Source organism: Otolemur garnettii, unplaced genomic scaffold (assembly GCF_000181295.1).
Source record: "Otolemur garnettii isolate 467f Iridium unplaced genomic scaffold, OtoGar3 scaffold00039, whole genome shotgun sequence".
Classification (NCBI taxonomy): Eukaryota; Metazoa; Chordata; class Mammalia; order Primates; family Galagidae; genus Otolemur; species Otolemur garnettii.
The window spans coordinates 12,243,813-12,260,080 of record NW_003852434.1 but is presented as its reverse complement, the minus strand read 5'-3'; the positions used below and the strand labels follow the sequence as shown (position 1 = coordinate 12,260,080).

At 46.7% G+C, this 16,268-nt stretch overlaps 1 protein-coding gene across 1 annotated transcript in view; it reads left to right on the top strand.

Annotated features, from left to right (window-relative positions):
• The window catches only part of FAM47E (family with sequence similarity 47 member E), a 117,825-nt gene that overhangs the window by 87,302 nt on the left and 14,255 nt on the right, over positions 1-16,268 (top strand). Inside the window, exons 2-4 of the mRNA XM_023513355.1 lie at positions 7,144-7,513; positions 12,175-12,314; positions 13,734-13,836. Of these exons, the coding sequence (XP_023369123.1) occupies positions 7,144-7,513; positions 12,175-12,314; positions 13,734-13,836 (613 nt within the window). The remainder of the gene's footprint in view (positions 1-7,143; positions 7,514-12,174; positions 12,315-13,733; positions 13,837-16,268) is intronic.

Below are 16,268 nucleotides of genomic sequence, written 5' to 3'. Positions count from 1 at the left end.
CCAAGCCGTGGGACTCTTAATGGTCAGTGCTCAGTACATGATCTCACTGAAACCTCCCAATAACCCTGTAGGTAGATGCTATTGTTTCCCCCATTTTTTCGGGCCAGGTAATTAATGAAACTTAATTTTTTTTTAAGTAACCTGTCCAGGATTGAGTAATAATTAAGTGGCAGAAGCAAGATGTATCTGGGCAGCGGAATTCCGGGGAAGAGAAGACGGCGCGCGCAGTTTTGGCCCGGGGACCTTCGATACTACCCAGATAATAGATTCTCAAAGGATCATTTTAAGACAGGAGAATGCTATCTTGCTATGTCTCCGGGAGAAATGCTTGTATTTAAATCAGAAACGCCCAGAACTGGCTAAAGAATTTAGTGAAACCGAAACACCTCCTCACTTAACCCGCGTCTCCGAGGACCGCTGCCCAGCAGGGTCTGCGGGCTGGCCGGGGGTCGAGGCGGGAGAACCGCGGGACAGACCCGGGCGGGACCGGGCGTCCGCGTGCCCAGGTGCAGGTGCGCAGCGAAGGGGACTCGGTTCCGAGACCTGCGGCCTGGAAGGCTCGGCCGCAGTGAGAGGTCTGCGCCTTTCCCTCCCTCTCCACTGTCTCGGGCTGTCTCTTTCTCCTGCTGGTTTATTCTCTTTCCTTCATCTTTTTGAAACAGATGAGCAAAGCCGGCCTGGTGCAGCTTAAGGTAAATTTCGGTGAGACGAAGAACACGCTTTCCCCACAGATGAAAACTTGATCGCTTAACCCGAGGGCCGGACTCTCCCGGTTCCCCGGCTCTGGCCGGCGCCCCCAAGTGTCCGCGCCGCCGCGGCACCCGGGATGGACTGCGCGGTGTCCTAGCGACGGGAGCGGCGGGGACGCACCGGCCGGGCACGGCCGCCGCCCGGGGTTGGGGACTACGGAGGTCGGGCCGCCGCTGGGATCCCGCGCATGGCAGACCGCGGGCTGTGCCGGCCTGGGACACCCGCCGCGTGGCCCGAGGGCAGCAGCCGCAGGCCCTGGTAAGCGCGAAGCCGCGATGTCGCCGGAGGCGCCGGGATCGCAGGCTGGGCGGGGGCCGGGCGGCGGCGGGTGGTCTCCTGGGAGGCCTCCTGCTTTTCCCTCTCAGTGCCCCCTGGGGCCCCATGGCATTCATGAAATAAGCCGCTCTCGGCTGTTGACATCGCGCGGGGCACAAATTTTCTCGTGTTATCCTCACAATCCCCCCGAAAATGTCGGTTCATAGTCACCCCTCAAACTGACGGCAGATTGCTGTGCGGCAGGGTGAGCCCAGTACTCCCAGCGCTCCGGCCTGCGCCCCACCTCCCCGGGCTGGCCAGCTGACCGCTCCACCCGGGGCCCTGGGGCGCCGGAAGCCCGCCCGATCCGAGGCGAGGCCGTCGCTGCATCTGGAGTCTCTGGCCCTCAGTCCACCCAGCTGGCGACGGCGGCCGGGTGGAGCCCAGGGCTGGGAGAGGCCTCAGCAGCTGGGGAGGTCTGCAGGCATCTGCATCGTGCGCAAGGCGAGTCATACCCCGGACCAGGGAGCCTTCGACTTTGCTGATTGCTTGAGAATGGAGTTGGGCAATCTGGGAGGCAGCAAGAAGTGGCTGGGAAGACTCCAAAGGCTAGAATCGGAAAGACCCATCTCTACTGAAATCGAAAAATTCAGTCGGGGGTGGTCCCAGCTACCGGGGAGGCTGAGGCAGGAGGATTGCTTGAGTCCAGGAGTTTGAGTTTGCGGTGAGCTAGGCTGATGCCTGGGCACTCTTCAACCCCCAGGGCTACTGAGTGAGATTCTGTCTTTTTAAAATAATAATAATAATAAATAAAGGCTTGAGTTGGTGGCCCTGGGCAACTTAGTTGCTCCTCTGAGCTCACTTTTCTTTCCTTTTTTTTTTTTTTGAGACAGTCTCAACTATGTCATTCTCAGTAGAGTGCCATGGCATCATAGCTCACAGGCCTCCTCAAACTACCGCCCACTGGCCACATGCAGCCCGCCTAGGACATTCACCTGGCCTGCCGGAGTTTTTGTTGCCACTGCCTGTCCTGCTTAGCAACCTACTTGTCCTGGGGCCCACAGTCCAGCCCTCCAACAGTCTGAGGGACAATGAACTGGCCTCCTGTTTAAAAAGTTTGAGGACCCCTGGCTCACAGCAACTTCAAACTCTTGGCACAAGTGATCTTCTTGCCTCAGCCTCCCAAGTAGCTGGGACTATAGGCCCCCACTATAACTACCAGCTATTTTTTTTTTTTTTAGAAATGGGTTCTCCCTGTTGCTCAGGCTGGTCTCCAACTTGGGAGTTCAGGCAGTCCACCCACCCGGGCCTCACAGAGTTCTAGGATTACAGGTATGAGCCACCGAGCCAGGCCTGGCCTCACTTTTCTTAACTGTAATATGGGACATCAAAAGGAATCAGATTTATCAAACGGTTGTGAGGATCTATCAAGCTAGCAGGAGTAAACCTGTCACTGGCGCATAGCAAGTACTGCGCACCTGTTAGCAATATGAACTCTGGGATTCTTTTTTCCTCCCATTTCAAAATTTTATATTTTGAAATAATTGTAGATTCACAAGAAGTTGCAAAAATAGTACAGAGGTCCCATGTGCCCTTCCCCCACTGCTTCCAGTGGTGGCCCCTTACATAACTACAGCACATTACCAAACCGGGAAATGATGTTGCCACAATGTATCAGTTAGACTACAGCCCCTTCTTGGATTTCTTAAGTGCCTAATTGCACTCCTGTATGTACATATTGTTCTGTAAAATTCTGTCACATGTGTACATCAAGACACAAAACCACCTGTGCTACCCCTTTATCCTCACTCCTCTTCCCTCTCCCAACTTCTGGCAGCCACTCATCAGTTCTCCATTTCTATAATACGGGTCTCTTACGAGTGTTAGGTAAATGGAATAATACAGTATATAAACTTTTGACAATGGCTCTTCGTCTCTCATTAAACTTTTGAGATCCATCAAAGTTGTGTGTATCGGCAGTTTGTTCATTTTGTCTCTGGCTACTGTTCCTTGGTGTGGGCGCACCACAGTTTGTCCAGTCACCTGCTGAAGGACTTTCAGCTTTTTTCCCAGGTTTTGGATATCACATATAAAGCTGCTGTCAAAATGTAAGTACAGATTTTTGTGAGAATATAATTTTTCATTTCTTTTGGCTAAATGTCCAGTACTTTTTCCACAGTTCTTAAAGAAGGAAATATACATATGTCATATACCAGTGTCTATGAAAACAGTAAACATTGGGCAGTGCCTGTGGCTCAAAGGAGTAGGGCGCTGGCCCCATATGCTGGAAGTGACGGGTTCAAATCCACCCCTGGCCAAAAAGTAAAAAAAGAAAATAGTAAACATTTAGAAAAAATTGTTTTCACTTTTATTTTATAGCAAGATTTTCATGAATTTAAAAAAATGGAAATGAAACCAGAAGAGCGGCCTGCAAGATGGAGTCTGGGAAGCTGAGCTGAAGCAGCACACCTTGTCTGCTCAGGCTTCCCCATGTACTTCCCATGATTACCTAGTTCACCTCCACTGTGAGGATGTTTGTCACCAAAGGCTTTGGGATGCCAGGCAAGATGGCTCACACCTATAATCCTAACACTCTGGAAGGCCGAAGCAGGTGGATCACCTGAGCTCAGGAGTTTGAGACCAGCCTGAGCAAGAGAGACCCCGTCTCTAAAAATAGCCAAGTGTTGTGGCAGGCACCTGTAGTCCGAGCTACTAAGGAGGCTGAAACAATAGAATCGCTTGAGCCACAGAGTTTGAGGTTCCTGTGAGCTGTGATGCCATGGCACTCTACCCAGGGGGACAGAGTGAGACTCTGTCTCAAAAAAAAAAGCACTTTGGGAGAGGTGGTCACACATAGACAATACGTGTTGTGATATTGGTGGATAAATGTTACTTTGACGATATGATGTTTTCTTTAATGATTCTCTTAGATATTTTGTTAAGGTGGAAATCGCCTTTATGTTGTTTAAACATTTTGCATTCTTAGAATAGAGAGTACTTTGATGTTACTTCCTATCAGATAAAGTTAAAATTTTCTAGGTTTGTTTTCTTGTATTCCCATTATAAAAACTATTAGAATTATAACTGAGGCAGAACAGAATTGAGAGACTACTTTCGCTTTCCTTCAGCATTGCTGGCCCTCTGATAATAAAGCTAGTTGGGCTCGGCGTCTGTGGCTCAAGTGGCTAAGGCGCCAGCCGCTTACACCTGAGCTGGCCAGTTCAAATCCAGCCCAGGCCCACCAAACAACAATGTCGGCTGCAACCAAAAAATAGTCGGGTGTTGTGGCGGGCGCCTATAGTCCCAGCTACTGGGGAGGCAGAGGCAGGAGACTCGCTTGAGCCCAGGAGTTGAGGTTGCTGTGAGCTGTGATGCCATGGTATGCTACCCAGGGCGACAGCATGAGGCTATCCCTCAAAATAAAATAAATAAATAAATAATAAAAATAAAGCTAGTTGGACCTAATCCCTATCTCTACATGTTGGCTGGACAGTGACAGGTAGCTAGACCCTCCTCCTCTGGTAACACAAAGAGGTGTGCTCATTATCAGAGGCCGTGTGAGGTGGAGGAAAGCCCTATGTCTACACTGGTTGCCTTGATCACTGGTACGAACTTGGTTCCTCACTGGAAAGTGAGGAAGATAGGTTAGATTTCATTCGGGGTTTCTGCCAGTCAAAGCATTCTATATATTGGTTATCAGATTTGATGTTGTGAAGTATTCAGATGTTTGAGTTAGTTGTAAATGTGCAAAAAATTAACTTTAGGAAGATATTTAATGATATGGAGGGTTACTTGCTAACAGGTTGTATGAATGGCCGTATAAATTCATACCCTTTGCCATTTAGCTATTTTTTTTTTTTTGAGATAGAACCTCAAGCTGTCCCCCTAGGTAGAGTGCTGTGACATCATGGCTCAGAGCAACCTCCAACTCCTGGGCTCAAGTGAGTCTCCTGCCTCAGCCTCCCAAGTAGCTGGGACCACAGGCACCTGCCACAACGCCTGGCTATTTTTTGGTTGCAGCCATCATTGTTGTTTGGTGGGCCTGGGCTGGATTCGAACCCGCCACCTTAGGTGTATGTGGCTGGTGCCTTAGCCGCTTGAGCCACAGGCACCGAGCCTGCCATTTAGCTATTAAGAGTGATTTATTAAATGCAGGGAGAAACATTTTGTAAACTCATTTTGGTATGTTCTTTCATCTGACTTTCACAGTAGAGCTAGGTTAAGTCCTTGAAACACATGTACATAGCAAGCAAGATAGTTCCAGAATTTACTAGGAAAGAATAAGTATCAGACTGGACTCTCTTAAAAATGTTTTGTGGTTACCGGTGCAATGAAGAGCAGACTTAGTATAAAGAGCCATTAGAGATGAAAGGGGCCTGAAGGCAGGAAAGACTTCAGGAAAAGATACCAGCCTAGAAATATCTGGCTAAGGCACTGTGGTACGTGAGGATTGTGAGAAGCTCAGGTTCTAGGCCTCCGCTGTAGTGGCTGGTGGTGTGAGGTTATTCGGGAGCTGGCTTCCCTTTCCTTCTTATTGATGCCTTCTCCTCCATCTCACCTTCATGCCCTAACTACTCAGTGCAAAGGGGGCTGATGAAGCAGAGGGCAGCAGGGAGTGGTGGAGGTGGAGGAGGAGAGAGTGTAGGGTTTGTCTAAAGTGGGCAGCTTTATACCAGCCGTGGCTCCATGGGAAGATGGAGCTGGTGTTTCTCAAGATGAGCATTCCAGATTAGTAATGGGGACGTATTTATGTACCAGCAACTCCAGCATAATGTTTGAACACCTTTGCCTAGAGCCACACCATCTAGGTTAAAATCTCAGCTCTACCACTAATTAGCTGTGTGACCTCTGATGAGAGTTTGTTTTGTTTTTTAACTTCTTTGTGCTCAATTTCATTACCTGTAAATGGGAATAATAGTAGTACCTACTTCACAGGGTTGTTATGAGATTTAAATGTGTTGATATGTGTAAAGCATTTAGAACAGTGCCTGTTTTACTGAAAACTCTCAATTTTTTGTTAGCTATTATGGTTCTTATTAAAACACAGAGAAGGGGCCAGGGTGGTGGCTCACACCTGTAATCTTAGTACTTTGGGAGGCTGAGGTGGGAGGATTGCTTGAGGATAGGACTTCAAGACCAGCCTGAGCAAGTGTGAGCCCCTACAAAGTCTTCACAAAATATAGAAAAATTAGCCAGCTGTGGTGGCATTTGCCTTGAGTCCCAACTACTTGGGAGGATCACTTGAACCCAGGAGTTTGAGGTTGCTGTGAGCTTTGATCACACTATTGTGCTCTAGCTGGGTGACAGAGTAAGATCCTATCTCACAAACAAACCAACAATGACACAATGACTAAGCAAATGACATGAAGTCTATGTTAACCAGCTTGATGAAAGTATTTCAAATTGTATATGAAAACACTACACTGTACCCCATGTTTGCATTAATGTATACAGCTATCATTTAATAAAAAAAAATTTAAAAAAAAAAAACCAACAAACAAAAACAGAAACCACAAAGAAAACCAAATGGTAAGTCCACGTAGTCCATGGACTACTACTCTGCAACTTCTCCCCTGAGTTTCATGGGGAACCCACAGATGTTATTGTTGGAAGGGGGCACTCAGCTGTCACTGGGATTTCAGGTTCTTTCTACTCCATTTAACTGTGTCCCTTTTAGTGAAAAGACAGGGTCCCCAGGAAAAGCAGCTACTTGAGTGTCTTCACAAAGAGAATGGATGCAGGGAATGCGGTGGTGGCAGTTGGAATTATGGATGGGACCTACATATGGTGGCAGGGCTGAGTCTTTAAAATGTTGTGCTTGGTAAAGGAGCAAGAGACAGAACATGTAGATTATTACAAAAGGACAATGCAGATTTTAAAGGACACGTACAAAGGATATATTTCAAATCCATTAGAGTGGTTTTGCCTATTCAAGGGAGACCCATGAGAGTGGGACATGGGGATGAAACAGTAACAAAAGCCGGAGGGGTCTGGCCCAGAGCAGCCTTACTGAGCTGTGAACCAGGAACCTGACCTTCTCCTGAATTCCACTTCTCTTCTCCTTCCCCCCAAAAGGTGGAGGGCCTCCTTCTCCCACCCTAGTCCTGTGATCCGCGTGACCGGTGTGTTGTCTTCTAGGTACAAGGAGAATCCACCTTCCAAGTGTTTCCCGAAGCACAAGAACAGGCCGCAGTTCCCAGCCTCCCTGAACAGCCGGCGGTGGGTGTTCCTGACGAAGGGGCCGGAGGACTTCAGGAAAGGCTGTGGGCCTTGCCCTGCTCTGATCTCTCGGGCCCCTCAAGAAGGCTCTCTGCCCCAGATATGTCACAGGGCTCCTCTACTAGCCCCAAGGAAGAGGCGGAACCAGCAGCCCAAAGACACGGCCCTGTCTTCCAAGCTCTGGTCAGCCCAGCGGGTGCGGAAGGCCTTCCTGGAGGATGTGGAAGCCCGCCTGGCCCCGCACCCCTTGGCCCTCTACGGGAATCTGGAAGAGGCCATGCCGGCCGAGGTGATCTGTCTGTCCTAGGATTGGTGAGAGGGGGGTCACCAGGCCTTGGAAATCATCTTCTCTCAATGTCTAGATGTGGGGCGGTGCCTGTAGCTCAGTGGGGAGGGCGCCAGCCACAGACACGGAGGCTGGTGGGTTGGAAGCCGGCCAGCTAAAACAACAATGACAACTATAACAACAACAACAACAAAAGTTGGCGGGCGTTGTAGCTACTTGGGAGGCTGAGGCATCAGAATCACTTCAGCCCAAGAGTCTGAGGTTGCTGTGAGCTCTGACGCTGAGGCACTCTACCCAGGGCAACAGCTTGAGATTCTGTCTTAAAAAAATAGTCTAGATGTGAAGCTGACATGTTTGTCAGGGGGAGAGAAGAATCACTCAGGGTGAAGAGTGGCCTTCTTCCTCTGTCCCCAGGTAGCCACATGCACGCTGGTGCCTTTGCTTCCTAGGAAACCCTTCAGCCTTCAGAGGGGCAGCTTTGAAAAGCACCGTTTGGCTGCTTTACCCCAGAAGTGCTACCAATCTGCTAAACTTTTCACTGTGACTTTTCTTGAGGAGGAAAGAGTAGAAGGGAATTATTCCGTCTTACTTCTGTCACTTTGGCCTGGTGTGTGGCAGTGTCCTTAAGTCCTTACCAACAGATGGATAGAGTGTATTTGAGAACCAGAAAGGTCCTGGGGAAAGGGTGGTTGACCGCAGCCCTGCCATGTCTCCAGGGTCCCAGGCCTCCCCTGCCTTTAGCTCCACATCCCCAGCAGTTCTCGCTTGCCCTCCCCACCTGCAGGCGCTGAATCTGCCTTTCACACAGGAAACCTAAGGGGCAGATGCTAAAGGGAGCGAGCCAGCCGACTCTGTCTTTTCATCAGCTTTCCCAGTAAACATCCCGTTCGTCTGACCACTCCTTGTTGCTAGGGAGTCCAGAGAGCAAAGTTTCTTACTGGGGCCTGGCAGCCTGAAACACAGCCCAGGTTTTGTTAGACTTAAGCAAAAAGGGCAGAATGGACATTGGGCAGGGAACTGGCCGGCTGCCTCGCCCCTACCCCTGCAGCCTGTCTCCTGCACAGAGAATGAGACAGTGGAGTGGAAAGATGAGTCTTTGCTCAGCCCTTGAGTGGCCCCTTCTCACTCAGATAAAGTCAGGGCCCTTGGTGGGGGCTGAAAGGCCCTGTGAGTTCCGCTCTCAACCCACCCCTACTCTGCTCCTGCTCTAAGCTCACCCCTGCTCCTCTGCCCCACTCGCTCTGCTTCAGCCGCTGTGGCCTCCAGGCTGTTCTGTGGACATTATGAACATGTCCAATCCGTGTTTCTGTTTCGTGTTGGGAACACCTGCCCCAGAAGGCTGCTGGGCTCACTTCTTCACTTTCTTCAGGTCTTTGCTGAAATGTCCCTTGACTGGAAAGGTCCAAATAAAGTGGCATTTCCCTTCCATCTTCACTGTCTATGCTGCACCATGCTCCATTTTCCATTATTGCACCTGTCATCACAGGTTCCTCACTATAATGACAGTTCTGCAAGGGCAGGCACTTGATCTGGCTTTCACTGGGAACCACCAATACTTGATGTATGGTAGACACTCATAAGTCTTTTTGAATGAGTGACTAAATAAGTGACCAATGGCAGGGAAGTCTGTAGAAAGGACAGGGAGTATGGCTGAGCAGATATTTTCTCCCTGGGGCTTTCCTCTTTCACTGCCTCCTGCAGACCAAAGGTTCTGAGTCCATGACAAAGAGTCTGTTCCATACACCTTGGACAGCACATGGATGTGGCCTGGGATTGTGGCTTTTATTTCCATGTGTGATATCCCCAGCTAGGTGTGTCAGCTTCTTTCTGAGGCAGGGTCTCTTCTTACTGTGCCATGGTGGCCCCCAACAGCTCCAGTTACATTCTACCCACTTAGAAACTCTTGTGGAAAAGGAGCTCCTCTTTTGTGTAAACCCAGCAAAATTCCACAGCCTAGTTTTCATGGATCCAAGGTGGGTCACGCATCTATTCCTAAAGCAGTCAGCATGGTTGCCTCTGGAGTGAGGGTGGGGTTAGGCCAGTTCAGAACCCATGGACTGAGAGTGGAGAGAGAGATGGTTTCCTAAAGAAAAAGCCAGACATTTATTTATGAGAGGAGAATAGATGATGGGCAATCAAAAGTCACAGAAGTCCTTTAGGGGATTCTGTGGGGCACGTGGGGACTAGGACAGGCCCAGAGGCATAGTCCGTCTAGAGGAAGCAGAGCTTTAGCATGAGGCTGTGCACCAACATCCAGGTGCAGGTCGGTCTGCCCGCAGTGGTGCTGATCACAATCCCGAAAGAACCACAATCTCCAAATGCACCATATTCCCAGATGCTGAGATCTCCAAAGCTCAAAATCCCCAAAGTCTAGGATCATAAAAGTCATACTCCTGAAAGATTAAAATCCCAACGGTTAAAATCCTGAAAGTTGAACTTTGGGGAGGGGATTAGTGTGTTTCCAGTCATATGCAGGATCATGTTAGTTGCATCCTGTTAGGGGAGGTCTTCTCTTGTTATTGTATTTATTTGGAAATCAAGTGTGATTTAAGGAGATGTGTGTGGACTACAGGGGGAAATGTCCTCCTTCAATATCTGAATGTTTCAAAGATCACAGATGAAGTAAAAATGCAGATGAACGACAGAAGGAAACTTGCCTGGTGAATCATTTGATGGTGTTGCCTTCAAGTACAGGTGCTGTTTGTCTGAGAGTAAAAAGATTCAACAAGCTCAGACCTTCTTAACCAAAGACATTTGCTGATATGGAGGCTCCTCCAGGGTTATAAAACACATTAAATGCTGAACTGTTCTTAGCTGGGGATGTGACTGTCAAAAAGATAGACTTCTTAGGTTTGCCACTGAATCTAACATAGACAAACTAGTGCGTGCTTCATGGGGCCAATGGATGGTTGTATTTTCAAAATGGACCCATTGTTTTTAATTAACTTAATATAATTCATGCTCTTGTTAGACCCCAAAATCCTAGAACTTAGCTATTCATTTATGTGTTCATGACTTGGAAAGGCAAAGCACTTTATTTGAAGATCCGGTGGACTTTGCAGATAAAGATAAATTTCAACTGAATCCTCAACCTGCAATGACAGATAGGGAGTTAGGTTATGGTGATCAAAGTTTCCAAAAGTGAATTTCAAAGTATTATCAATAAAGTTTGTTTTTCCATTCAGCCCAATGCATTTGGTGGGAAATTCAAATGAGTGGATTGGCCCCATAATACAGTGATGGAAAACTTACAAAGTATGTGGTTTGTCCAGTTGGCATTCCTTCCAGCTGATGGAATTTAAGGAGCTTTTAATGAATTAAAGCTGCATTTCTCCTGAAACAGCCAATGAAGTTGCTGATTGGTTCAAAATAATCACATCCACAGCAGGCTAAGAAGATGAGCAGCACTGCTGCTGTTTGATCACCAGTGCTGTTTCTTCCAGATTTGCCCTCTCTCTGTGAGTGCGCGCGGAATGGACTTTTGTGTACTTAAAACAACATAGAAGCGCGGCACAGGAGACAGGAACATTTAATCAGGATTGTTCATGTGGGTGAATGTTGAATCACAGAAGAATTTCAAAAAGAGCAGTGCCGTGTAGAAAATGAAGTGAATGTATTCTCAGCTGGCCCCATTCCATAAAATACACTCAATGATTGTGAAAGCTGCCAGTTCTTACGGACTACCTCTGTGCGATTGCCTGTAATCTATGCCTGTGATGCACTTTTTCACACGTTGAAGTTTCAGTGATTTTTGTTTTTTGCTTGGTTTAGATCCCCTCTCCACTATTTTATATTGTCAGCATTTTAAAAAACAATTTATTATGCTGTGTATTTCATCTTTGCATTGTGTCCAGGACTGGCAGCAGTATAAATTGTCGAATGCCAAATTTGGCTCCATGAAAGGGCATTATCATAAGCATGGTTGGTGCACAAAAAAGGAATCAAAACTTTCTCAAGAAATGAAGAAGAGTGCATTTTGTATATCTGCATTTGTGAAAGATAAAGTTTCTCAGGAGCACAGTTCTCTGGGTGACTGTGAGCTGTGCCCTCTGGTTTTTGGTTGATTTCATCAGAAACGGGTTGTTCCCATGGTATTTCAGATGGCTGCCTCGAGAAAGCTGGGTGCTCACGATCACCTAACACAGTGACAGGTGTTCATGCGTTTTGCCTTTTGACCTCTTTCTTTATGAATATAGACTGCCTGCTATAACCGTCATACCCTGTGGCTGTCGTTACTATACCTGAGTGTTGGTGCAAAAATATGAATGTTATTGGTGCTTATTTTGTTGTGTAAAGTGGCCATGAAGGCTTCTGTCATGTCTTTACATGTTTCTCAAATCTCTTTTAAAAAGTAAGTAATGTCTTTTGAAGAATTTAAAAGAAATTGTACTTCTGGGATTTTCATCTTTTGGGATTGTGATTTGGGGGATTTTAGACTTTAGGATTTCAATGTTTGGGATCATGGCATTCCAGATTGTGTCCTTTGGGATTATGGCACAAATTCATACAGTGCCCAGCACAGTGTTTGCCACAGAATTTGATGAACAGCATTGATTGACAGGCAGGAAAAGCAGAGGGCAAACTGGTCTACTTCGTTGTAAAATAGAACCCCCCCCGGCCCCCCCAGCATATTTTTTCCTGCTAAGGCTGTTTTCTGTTTGTAGCTCTTATTGAAGGTGCTGGAAGTGCTTGATCCTGACAGGAAGCTGGAGGACACCTGGGTTTATTGTGAGGACCCCAGAAAAAGAATGAAAGAACCCCCAAAGCCTTTTAAAAAATGTGCTACACAAGTCTACCTGGGACCGTGAGTATTATTGCTAACTCTTTGCCATTGCTTTCACCTGATGAGACTTCAGAAATTATCTTCTCAAAATTTCTCTTAATTAATTAATTAATTAATTTTGAGACAGAGTCTCATTATATTGCCTTCAGTAGAGTGCTGTGGCATCACTGCTCACAGCAACCTCAAACTCTTGGGCTCAAGCGATTCTCTTGCCTCAGCTTCCCAAGTAGCTGGGACTACAGGCACCCACCACCACGCCTGGCTGTTTTTAGAGGTGGGGTCTCTCTCAGCTAGTCTTGAATCTGTGAGCTCAGGCAATCCACCCGCCTCAGCCTCCCAGAGTGCTGGGATTACAAATGTAAGCCATCACACCTGGCCTTGAAATGGTAACTTTTATGAATTTAGTGGTATATGAACTATCTCTTGCTCTTTTTTTTCTTTTTTTTTTTTTGAGACAGACTCTGACTCTGTTATCTTTGGTAGAATGCCATGGCATCATAGCTCACAACAACCTCAAATTCTCATCCTAGCTCACAACAACCTCAAATTCTCATCCTAGCTCACAACAACCTCAAATTCTCATCATAGCTCACAACAACCTCAAATTCTCATTGTAGCTCACAACAACCTCAAATTCTTAGGCTTGAGCAATCCTCTTGCCTCAACCTCCTGAGTAGCTGGGACTACAGGCATGCACCACTATGCCTGGCTAGTCTTTCTATTTGTTTTAGTAGAGACCGGGTCTCATGCTTGCTCAGGCTGGTCTCAAACTCTTGAGCTCAAGCAGTCCACCTTCCTCGGCCTCCTAGAGTGCTGGAATTACAAGCATGAGCCACCATGTCTAGCCTATATCTCATCTTTTACAAGGCAGCTATTGCTGAGGCTCGAGCTATGAGATGAAGGGTGTAACATGTGGGGTTTGCATTTTGAAATGAGGGCTTTGACTGCAGTGCACAGAGTGGACTGGGGGTTGGGGCCGCAGGGGCCAAGATACTAGTGAGGTGCCCTTTGCGACAGTCCAGAGAAGGAGGCAGAGTTGAAGCCCGCCAGGCTTGTTAATGCACTGGATTTCTGGAATGAGCAGTCAGGGCCGTCTCCACTTGGCAGGATTATTTGAGGCGTTAGTGGGCTTCAAGCACAGTCTTTTGGGCTTTTAATTGGTATATGTTTTACTAAATGTGCTCTCAGTTTAAAAAATAAACTTACACAGCTATAAAATGCTATATGAGTTTTCATTGTTTTAAATAATAATAATACACTTGTCTCTATGTAAGATGTTGATAACGGCAATGTAATCTTTGAAAAATTAAAATATAATTCATATGTTTGCAAGAGATGGTTGGAAAGACCTGCTTTATGATCCTCCTCCCCACAACTCTCTTTGAAGTCCATGTGGACTCACTATGCCTCGTAATTCTTCAATTGTCTCATTACCTTTAGTCCCAGGAAGAGTTCTGGGTCATGTTCAGGCCAATGGCTCTATAAAGAAAAGCCATGCCAGGTGGACCTGCCCCACAGAGATGGCCCCCTTGTTTATGAGAACGTGCGGAAAGGAGTGAGTGACTTCTGCAACTGGGTTACGACTTTGGTAAGTTAATAGTTAAACCTATTTCTAAAAGTCAAGCTCAAGGTTGCTTTTATTAAAAATCAGTGTTGTATACAATCTAAGTTAAAACATCAAAGTCATAAAGGAATTCTTCTTTCCTACCATTTATAACAGAAATTTTTTTGGTACAAGAACTTTCTGGAAACTTGCAGCTAATTGGAATGTTTATGTTTCTCTCGCATCATTGTTGCTATTTCCTACTTTTATTCTCCATGCCAATGTCAGGCCCTTCCTTTCTCTTTGTCCTTCACTCCCGCTTCAGCTCATTTTTCCAAGTTGTATTTATCTGTAAGTACGTGGGCAGGCGTGCCTGACTGTAACCTTCACAAAACGTTTTTCTAATAGGAAGAGACTTTGACTCACTTATCAAGGTCTTTCCTTGCCCTCCTTCCAAGAAACTGTTTAGTTTCCTATTCCTGTTCCTGAGTCTTTACAATGTCTGGGTTCTTGGTGTTTTTCCTTGGATTTAAGACGTCTAATGTTTGTATTTTCTCTCCCTCCCAATCTTTTGAGTGTATTTAGTCAGTTTTCGTCAATGTACTATTTAGTACTATTTCATTAGCAAGTGACTGAAATCTAATTTAGACTGGCTTAAGGGAGAAAAGGAAGTCTTCCTGTTATTAGGAGATTCAGGTACCCCTAGATCCAGGTGCTGAAATGGTTTTAGGTATTGGCCCTGTCTCTCGTCTGTGCTCCACAGACTTCATCCCCAAGCAGCCTTGCCCCAAGAGATACCAAAAGTAGCCACTAAAATTTCCAAGCTACGTCCTACCCGTGAGCAACATAACTGGGAAGAGAGCAACCCTTTCCAATGGGGAAATTTCTGGGCCTTATTCTCCTGGACTAACTTGGTTCACATGCCTGGGCCTGAATTAACTGCTGTGATTGAGGAGATGCACTATGCTCATCAGCTAGGCCAGGCCATGCGTCTAACCCTGGCTCCGAGAGGTGGGGCTGTCAGCCCAGCTGCAACAGACTGAGAGTGGGGAGGGGAGCTCTTCAGAGGCTGAATGGAGCAGGGATGCTGGACACAGCAGACGAAGCCCTCTAGGCCTGGAACCCAAACCACTGCTTGCCCAAAGTTTGGCTGGATTAGATCACCTGATTCCAAGCCTGTCCTCCCATTCCCACTACTGAAGACTAATCCTCTATCTAGACAGGAAACTTAAGGAAACTTAGGGTGGCAGTCTAGCTGCTCTGGCAACTGGCCTTATTCTTAGTCCTCTGTGACTAAGTCCTATCATTATTTACGTTCCACAGCCTCGGTCCCTATCGCATTGCCTGTGTTATTTTGTTCACAGCTCTGTACTCTTCTTTCATACTGTTCATTTATTTTTTACCTCGCTGATTCTGCCTGCTTTATTTCTGCCTCACTATTACGTCAGCCTAGTTTTGACTCTCCTCCTGCCTTCATGCCTCTGACTCTATTTCGTGACTCCTCACTATAAATTATACTCCTCCTGCCTCTGGCCTCATTCTCTGTAATTTCTGTTTTCCAAAGTGGGATTCTGTTGAGTCTAAATTGTCTTTTAGCCTTGAGCCATATCATATGTCAGTGGCCTGCCTATGGATTAGCTGTCCCTCCTGCCGGCTGAGAGAAGGACATGGAGACAGTTGTTCTGTGTACAAAATATGGCAGACTAAAGCCACCTCCTTCAGCAGGAGCTGAGAACAGGGCAGCTGTCCTTATATGAGGCTGGGGACAGAACAGCCACTGTACACGTCTGACATGTCTGAAAAATACCTCTAGGGAGGTCACTGCTATCAAGGGCGAGACAAGTTAGTTGTCAAACAAACTCAGTTTTCCTCAGCTCTGTGATTTCCTCCAGGGATTCACTGCTTCTTGCAGGTCCTAAGCTGCTTTATTTAATTATTTATTTATTTATTTATTGAGATAGAGTCTTACTCTGCTGTCCCGAGTAGAGTGCTGTGGCATCACCATAGATCACAGTAACCTCAGACTCTTGGGCTTAAATGGTCCTTCTGCCTCAGCCTCCCAAATAGCTGGGGCTGCAGGTGCCTGCCACTATGCCCAGCTAATGTTTCTATTTTTAATAGAGATGGGGTCTCGCTCTTGCTCAGGCTGATTTCCAACTCCTGAGCTTAAGCAATCAACCCTCTTCAGCCTCCCAGAGTGCTGGGATTACAGGTGTCAGCCACTGTGTCCAGCCTCCTAACCTGTCTCTTAATTAATGTACAGACATAGCCCTGCAGACCCCACAAATCCTAGAATCTCCATTGTTGACCATCTACTTCAGTCAACCTAATTTTCTTTTCTTTTCTTTTTCTTTCTTTCTTTCTTTTCTTTTCTTTTCTTTTCTTTTCTTTTTTTTTTTTTTTTTTTGAGATAGCGTCAAGTTGTTGCTCTG